We start from the raw sequence: 9,061 nt of genomic DNA, 5'->3' as shown, positions 1-9,061 counted from the left end.
TTTGTGGTATAATTATCAGTGGGATCCACTTCCGATTTGGGTCGGGTCAAAATGGATTCGGGTTCTTCGTAGTGAGACGAAGAGATTGATATACTGTACGCTCAAAACGGATAATGGGTGAATGAGATATTGATTCTCAAAGTAGACCCATTGAGTTGGAAAAATGAAGGGAAAAGTGAGCTTTGTCCCACATTGGTTTGGAAAGAGGATTTCACCCCCCTTTTATACAAGAGTTCTTTTGGGGCTTGTAGAATTGTATAGCATAGAGGCTCTCTCGTGCAGGGGTGGGGGGTGGGTGTGCAAATCAAATTCCAACTAGAAACGAGATCGAAAAGGCTTGATTCAAGCCCGAGCTCGTGTGCGCCGGCACCTGCGGGCGGGCTAAGTTATGCCAAACTTCAGTATCATTTTCCAACCGATATAGTCACTTGGTTCGACCGAAACCGAGAGCACCACTCTCGTGCTACAGAGAGAACGAGAGGTGTAAGTGTACAAATTAGTACACATTAGATTGGCTAATTTATTAGTTTATTTTATTAATATGTAATGTTAATTAATATGAGTTGTAATTAGTATTATTGGACCAAGCTAAAATGTGTGGTGGAGATTTATTGTTAATGAGTTGGACAAAGAGCAAGTCTGAAGATCTCAAATTAAAGAATATGTGGTTGAGAAGAATTCAAGCCACATGTGAAAGCTAAAATCAAGGATGGGAGGAATGGGAATTACGTACAGTATATAAGGAAGGGAAAACGAAAGAGGAAGTTGCTAATTCTGAAATTCTGATCACATATGCAAGCTTCCTATATTACTGCTTTAATATTGATTATATTATATTTTTGATTTAATTCTGTACTTCAAATCAGTACCTGTGACAGCTGAAGTGCTACACACCAAAGATGGTTATGGCATGCACGGTTCAGTCCTGAATAGGTGTTTTAGAAGAGTTGTAGTGGTAAAGGCTGTGAGCCGTTTGTAGTTACCTCTTGTAATACTCTGTGGTGAACATCTAGTGGATTAGGCAGACGTGGGTTGGCCCCGCAGACGTAGGAGAAGGAGGTCCGAACTGCGTAACAATTCTACTGTGTCTTGACTTTATTTATGCTTTCAATTTCGTTATTTATGCGTTGATTAAATTGATTTAATTAAACAGCGAAATTGTCTCGCAACATAAAATCAAGTAGAATCCTTAGTGTTAAATTGATTTCAAGATACATGGGTTTTTTCAATTGGTATCAGAGCCTCCAGACTTAAGTTATTAGTCTGTCGATCTGGCTACTCCGTGCCCCTTGATCTCAATTCTTCAGCGGCTATTATTATTATTTCTGATTTTGTTAAATTGTTCGATCTCACGGGTTATTGAGTGTTACAGAATGGAGCACACTAAAGCTCTTCCTCAGCTAGTCGGTGACAACTATGCATATTGGAATGTGCGCACACGTACTCATCTCAAAGCACAAGGTGAAGCAGTATGGTGTATCGTTGTAACAGGCTGGGAACATCCAACCAAAGCCAGTACCAGTGAGGATGAAACTCGAGTGACGAAACCTGAAAATGAATGGACCCAAGCTGAGAAAACAAGTGCTGGACACAACGATAAGGCACTAGATATTATTTATGGGCTAATTCATGAAAGTCAATTTCCTATTGTTGCAGGCCATGATTCAGCTAAAGGCGCATGGGAAGCACTAGAGGTTACCTATGAAGGCACAACATCGGTAAAACAATCGAAACTGCAACTGGTACAGTCAGACTTCGAGGAGCTCCGGATGAATGAAGATGAAACCATCGTGACCTTTCACACTCGTGTGCAAGAGCTAGCAAATCGAGCTATGGTCCTCGGAGAACCGTTCACTCAAGAAAAGTTGGTGAAAAAAATTCTACGATCACTACCACCTTGGTTCCGGATGAAAGTTACAGCGATCCAGGAACATGACAATTGGGAGAAAAAGACCGTAACACAACTAATGGGGAATCTAAGAACTTATGAGATGGAAATCTTAACAGATCACATGAAAAAACAAAAAACAGTAGCATTTACCGCTGAAGAAAATAATTATGTACCTGACTTAGATGAAATAGGTGATGATCCAGTTGTATTTCTTACTAAACAGTTTTCTAAAATTTTGAAACAGGTATCAAAAGGTTCATGAAACAAGAATATGCAAAAGGGGGCGTCATCATCTAAAACGAGTTCTAAATCAGGATCATCAACCTTCAAGCATTCTGGTTCACGTCCAGGACAGTCCAAAGAGAAACCCAACAGTAAAGGGATCAGATGCTATGAATGTGAGGGCTTCGGACATGTACAAGCAGAGTGCCCCACCTATCTTCGACGCAAGAAATCCATGTCAGCAGTTACTTGGAGTGATGATGACTCGGACGGTGAAACAGGAGGATCTGATCCAGACGAAATTTCTGGGAATTTTGTTGACTTTACTGCACATATAGCTGCTGGACCGTGTCATGAAGATGTTGCTGACTCAGAGGGAGGCGAGTATATCTCTGCAGAAGATTTAGAGTCAAGTGAATCTTCTTTTGAAATAGAGTTTAATAAGTTGTATCCCAAATGGGCAGCACTAAGGAAAGAAAATCGTAGATTAACTAGTGAAATAGGGATTGTAACAACTGCAAAGAAAGTGTATCAAACTCAAATAGCCGATAGGGATCGGCTTCTTAAAGAGGCTGATTGCTATAATCTGCAAGCGTACAGAGTCAATCACAGTATAAATTCCTGGAGTATTCCAGGGTCGATCCCACGAGGAACACTATTAACTGTTATCTTAAATAATCAAATTGTTGATAAGGAAATTCGCAAATAAATAGAATTAATGTGATTAAGAAGAATATTTATGAATTTTAAGCAAAGGGAAAATCCAATTGAGAAAAGATTAGGGATTTGGGTTCACCTATTAGATAATTAACTAACTCTCCTAAATATTAATTCTTATAACTATAGTGATGATTGCCTCATATATATCCTAATACTCCGTCGAGCTACTAGGTTGTATCCAATTAACTGTGATCATCCGTCGATATCTCACCAACATTAATTAAACCCATTAAGCAACAATCAAATATCACCACAAATACCTAAAGTTATGTCTAGTTTAGGTCAATTGTGTTTATCTTATGAGTTCTAGGTTCATAATTCACCTGTCAGTTCTTCTTATGAACCCTAATATTAGAATTATGCAGTGGCCAGGCACACAATCCACAATTAAAATACATAAAATAAATATAATCAAGTTCAATTATTCAATTGAAATTAGAAGAATCAACACATCAGGAAGAATAATCAATTAATCTAATATAGGCTAATCCAAATCCCTAATTTAAATTCTAGCCAAAAATCATATTTGAATGTTCAAGAAATAACATTCTGGAAATTTTAACAAGAAATAAAAATAAGGATAAAGAGAAATAATTGAAGCCTAAGAAGATGATAGCTGCGATTGAAGCTCAGGAATCCCCTGCGATGAAGTCTCCTCGCCGAAGTCGCCGCCGCTCCCAAGCTTTCATACTCCTCTATTCTTTTTTTCTTTCCGTCTGTCTTCTCTGCCGAACTGCCGTCTCTCCAATGATAAAAACCTAAATCTTAATCCCTTTATTTTTTCTTGTTTTTGCTTCTGCCGAACTCCAAGATAACAAAAGCAACCCCAAATTAAATATAATTCTTCCCTTTTAAAACTCTTTCTTTTCTTTTGTCTGCTGCGCAACATCCTCCAAGGAAACAAACAAAAAAAATAAATAAAGTAAAACCATCATAACCTAATGACATAATTTAATTAAACTTAATTATTAAAACACTTATTAAACAAATGAAGATATAGAACCACCAAATAAATACTATAGATAAAATAAAACTCTTATTTATATTAATAAAAATGCAATATTAGCCTAATATTTATTAAAACCCATCTAAACTAGTAACATATAACTAAATATAATATTTATAATATAATTAACCCTAAAACGTAATTTATTTATGCAAATCACTCACTAAAATTACTATGAATAACGCCTAGAAATTATGCTTATCAAACTTCCTCACACTCAAGGTTTTGCTTGTCCCCAAGCAAACTTATGCAATGAAACAAAACTACCAACAATAACCATGTCAATTAGGCATTCAATTCAAGGGAATTGGTGAACACATAATACTTCATGAGAGTTCAAAGTCATAAGCGCACAAGACAAAAGAGAATAGTAGTCCTCACGGTTGTTCACTCAATCTCTCATAAATATATGTATAAGAAAGGTACACACCATCCTCAATTGAGAGTGCACTTGCCATAGGCTTGCTTGTCCACCAAAACCCCACTACTAAAATTATATGAAAAACACGAGTCAAAAGGTCTTTATTTCTGGGTTGTAATGGGGCCAAGGGTATGTGGTTTAAGAAAGAAAGGATATAAGGAAATACAAATAAAGTCCAAGGAATCAGTAGAGCCATAATTTCACCATACCAAGAGCAAAAAACTTTTATTCTACCAATAAAACGAACTCTACCAAAATAAGCAATCACTACTTCATTCTCCTTCATCCTTTTCGTTGATAAACTCTCAAAACAACTTCCAAAACCTTCATCTCTTTTCCATCTTTTTTTTTTCTCTGTTTTTTCCAATTTTTTTTCTCTTTTTTTTTTCTCCTTTTTTCCTTTCTGGTAAAACCGAATAGATAGCTCATCATTTCCACATCACACTCAATAGTACTCTTCCCATAATCATCAAATTTCTATCATGCCTTCATTGCTCATAAATCATTTTAAGAATAAAATGAGCACAAAAGTTAGGGCTAACAAGATTTTTCAACCCACAAATTAGAACATATCTCATTTTGTTCTTTTTTTTTTTCCCTTCATTTTCACCCCCTTTGATCACAAACAGTTCTTCACCCAAAGTAACCAGGTTATACAATCACCTTTCAACTCCAACCTCACTCATACTTCATCACTTTTGGTCATCTTGCACAGATAATGAAATAATGACATCCACTGACCCAAGGACGGGTTAAGAGGTTTCTTTTTATGAGCTAAGGTTCTTTGGAACTGGCTAATGAAGAAAAATGTCTTATATTTATTTTAAAGCTCAAAAATGGTTCACTAGGGAAAATATAACATGTATAAGGATGTGGTCATTTTAAAGGCTATAAGGCTAAATCCTAATGCCTTAATCATTCTCATGTCATCATATAACATGTAGCTCTGAAATGGTATGAAGCAAGTTCTAGAAGTAACACAATCAAAGAAGGCAATAAACACTCAAAATGAAAATAAGTTACAGTGGGCAACCTCTAGGCTCAAAAGCTCACGGTGTGACAGAATTTGACTACCAACTCTATGCAAGCATACATATAGCCAAACACATTCAATGATATTATGCACTCCCAAAACACTAGAAATTATCTCCCAATCAACATAGTCATTAGATGGCATTTTTTTAAAACTTTATTTGCTAAGAAATTGTAGAAAAAATGAAAGAAATGACGTTGAAAATCTCATAAAATGCAGAAAATTTGTGCAGAAACTGTATAAAGAAAAATGCAGAATTTTACTGTAGCAAAATACAGAAAAAAAAAGAGAAAATGCAGAAAATTGCAGAAAAGAAATGCAGAATTTTTTTTGATATTGCATATTTTGCATAAAACTTGCATAAAACATCCCCTAATCTTACTGTCCCTTCCCCACACTCAAATTCAACATTGTCCTCAATGTTAAATATAAAAGCAAGTATGAGAAAATAAAATAAACAGGAAACTTCCCTGTTAGTTGCCAGTTTCTTCCGGGGCTGCCTTTTGGTGAAGCAACCATGAATGGTCTCTTTTTCTCTCTTGCAATCGCTATGGCCTCATACGAACCAACTTTAGTGACCATGAAAGGACCAAACCATCTAGACTTCAACTTCTCTAGAAAAAACTTAAGACAAGAATTAGACAACAAAACTTCTTGCCCTACATTGAATTCTCTCCAAAAATTATTTTTGTCATGCCAAGCTTTAGTCAATGTTCTCCACAATCTCTCTTCTTTTGCATGAAGTAAATGAGCATAAGAAAACATAAGAAAAGTATCATTGTTACTCAAAAATTCGTATTTGAACCGCAATGAAGGTGGTTTAAGTTCAAGTTGATGTGGTGTTTCACTAGGTGAATGCTTAACAAATTCTTCTTCTGAAGGTTTCTCAATAACATCAACAAAAAGACATGATTCATCAAAAGTTGGTAATTTTACAGCTTTAGAGATAGAGAATTCCTCTTTTTCTTTACCTACTCTAAAAATCAATTTCCCTAAAGGCATATCAATTAATACTCCTCCTGTCAACAAAAATGGCCTACCAAGTATAAGAGATGTATCTGTGTCACTACCCATATCAAGAATCAGAAAATCAGCAGGAAAATAAAATTTACCAACTTTTACCAAGATATCCTCCACTACTCCAAGCGGATACTTGACTGATCTATCAGCAAGTTGAAGAGAGATTGTTGTTGGCTTCATTTCAGCTATTTCCAACTTATTGAAAAGAGTTAAAGGCATAAGGTTAATACTGGCACCTAGATCACATAAGCATTTATCAACAACAGTATTACCAATAGTGCAAGGAATAGAAAAACTTCTTGGATCCATTAGCTTAGGAGGTAATTTGCTTTGTAGAATAGCACTACACTCCTCATTTAAGTGCACAATAGCAAACTCTTCCAGTTTCTTTTTATTAGATACAATTTCCTTAATGTACTTGGCATAAGATGGCATATTAGCAAGTGCTTCTGCAAAAGGAATATTAATCTGCAATTTTTTAAAAACCTCCAAAAATCTTTTAAAGTTATTGTCCTGGTTCCTCTTTTGTAACCTTTGTGGATATGGAATGGGGGGTACATAAGGTTTTACTGTAGAGGAACTGAGGTTTTGATCACTAGAATTCTCTTTAGGCACTCGCTCTCTTTTTCAACCCGCATGGGTTCATTTTCTTTTAGAACTTCATTCAAAATCTTACCACTTCTCAAGGTGACAGCCATAGCTCCTTCCCTAGGGTTTATTTCAGTGGTACTAGGAAACTTACCTCGATCTTTTTCTGCAACCAATTTAGCCAACTGACCTACTTGCACCTCTAAATTATGAATGGATGCTTGGCTGGATTGAGCAAACTTATCAATTTTTGCATCCATTTTCTTCATCATCGTGTCCTGGCTAGCCATGTATTGCATGAACATCTCTTCCAATTGAGGCTTCTTCTCCTGAGCAGGAAGTTGAGACTGCTGTGGTGCAGGTGGCTGCTGGAAAGGTCTGTATTGCTGATGCTGGAATCCTGATGGTCCTTGTTGCTGAAATCCCGGTGGTCCCATTGGTCCTGCATTACCTTGATCTCTCCATGAGAAGTTAGGATGGTTTCGCCAACCTGGATTATAAGTATGGGAAAATGGATCACTCCTGTGTTGTTGCCTACCCATATTGGATCCCATGTAATTGACTTCTTCATAATATGGTTGCGATGACTCTCATTCATACAAACAGAAAAATTATGACCATATGTATTGCAATAAGAACAAAATTCTCTATTCGAACTATCATGAGTCATCAATAAGTTCATCTGTTTAGTCAATTCAGCCACTTGTGTTGTCAACTCAGATTGTGTGCTAATTTCATGCACAACAGCTCTTCGACCTCTCACTGCCTTTTGTCGAGAATTACTAGCTAAGTTCTCATAGATAGCTTCCAACTCATCACTATTTTTATCACCTGTGTATCCACCTGCAGCAGTATCTACAAGAGACTGACAATTAGGAGTTAAACCATCATAAAAGAATTGTGTCAACAATAACAATGGGAATTGATGGTGTGGACATTGTGTCAAAAGCAATTTAAAACGATCCCATGCTTCATGAAATAATTCACCCTCTCTTTGAGTGAAAGTGCATATCCTACTCCTATAGTCCATTGTCTTTTGAGATGAATAATATTTAAACATGAAAGCATTGTAAACATCATCCCAAACTCTTAAAGAACCCTCTGGTAAATTTAACAACCACTGCCTAGCATCACCCCTCATGCAATATGGAAAACATTTCATTCTAAGCTCTTCTTCAGATAAATTATTTAATGGTAAAGTTTGTACCGTACTATAGAGCTCTCGCATGAAACCCAAAGCATCTTCACTTCCCAAACCGTTAAAGGTAGGGAGCATATTCAGATGGAAAGTCCTGAGTTCATAATTCCTAGTTGCATCAGATAATTGAATGCAAGAAGGGTTAATAGCTATTACCGGTCTTTGGATGTCACGAAGACGTGGTTGAGCTGCTTGATTTTGAGGAGGTGGAACTATTGGTGGTACGGGGTCATCCAGTTGACCCACTCTATTATCTTCAGCCATTTCAAGCCGCCTTCGTACCCTGTTTTTTCTGCAAGTACGCTCAATTTCAAGATCAATAGGAAATAATTCCGCGTTTTTATGCCTTAGTGAACGCCTTAAGTTCATAAACAGAATAAAATAAAAATAGAAAAAAAAACAAAAACTTAATAAAAATAAGAATAAAAATAAAATAATAACGAACCTAACAACTAAAATAAATCTGAAAAGAAAAACTTAAAGAAAACAGTTTAATAAAAGTGTCCCCGGCAACGGCGCCAAAAACTTGATTGCTATAATCTGCAAGCGTACAGAGTCAATCACAGTATAAATTCCTGGAGTATTCCAGGGTCGATCCCACGAGGAACACTATTAACTGTTATCTTAAATAATCAAATTGTTGATAAGGAAATTCGCAAATAAATAGAATTAATGTGATTAAGAAGAATATTTATGAATTTTAAGCAAAGGGAAAATCCAATTGAGAAAAGATTAGGGATTTGGGTTCACCTATTAGATAATTAACTAACTCTCCTAAATATTAATTCTTATAACTATAGTGATGATTGCCTCATATATATCCTAATACTCCGTCGAGCTACTAGGTTGTATCCAATTAACTGTGATCATCCGTCGATATCTTACCACATTAATTAAACCCATTAAGCAACAATCAAATATCACCACAAATACCTAAAGCTATGTCTAGTTTAGGTCAATTG

General features: G+C 36.1%; 1 protein-coding gene across 1 annotated transcript; it reads right to left on the bottom strand.

The window, feature by feature from the left end:
* Positions 1-2,464: 2,464 nt before the first annotated feature.
* Positions 2,465-8,363, bottom strand: LOC109169467. The gene is made up of 5 exons (XM_019318350.1): positions 8,109-8,363; positions 7,502-7,766; positions 6,895-7,391; positions 6,334-6,781; positions 2,465-2,628 (listed from the first exon to the last, which is right to left on the bottom strand). Exons 1-5 carry the CDS (start codon positions 8,361-8,363, stop codon positions 2,465-2,467), a joined length of 1,629 nt encoding a protein of 542 aa, XP_019173895.1.
* Positions 8,364-9,061: the final 698 nt, after the last annotated feature.

This window comes from Ipomoea nil, unplaced genomic scaffold (genome assembly GCF_001879475.1).
Source record: "Ipomoea nil cultivar Tokyo-kokei standard unplaced genomic scaffold, Asagao_1.1 scaffold3314, whole genome shotgun sequence".
Lineage (NCBI taxonomy): Eukaryota > Viridiplantae > Streptophyta > Magnoliopsida > Solanales > Convolvulaceae > Ipomoea > Ipomoea nil.
This window is presented reverse-complemented; position numbering and strand designations above follow the sequence as displayed.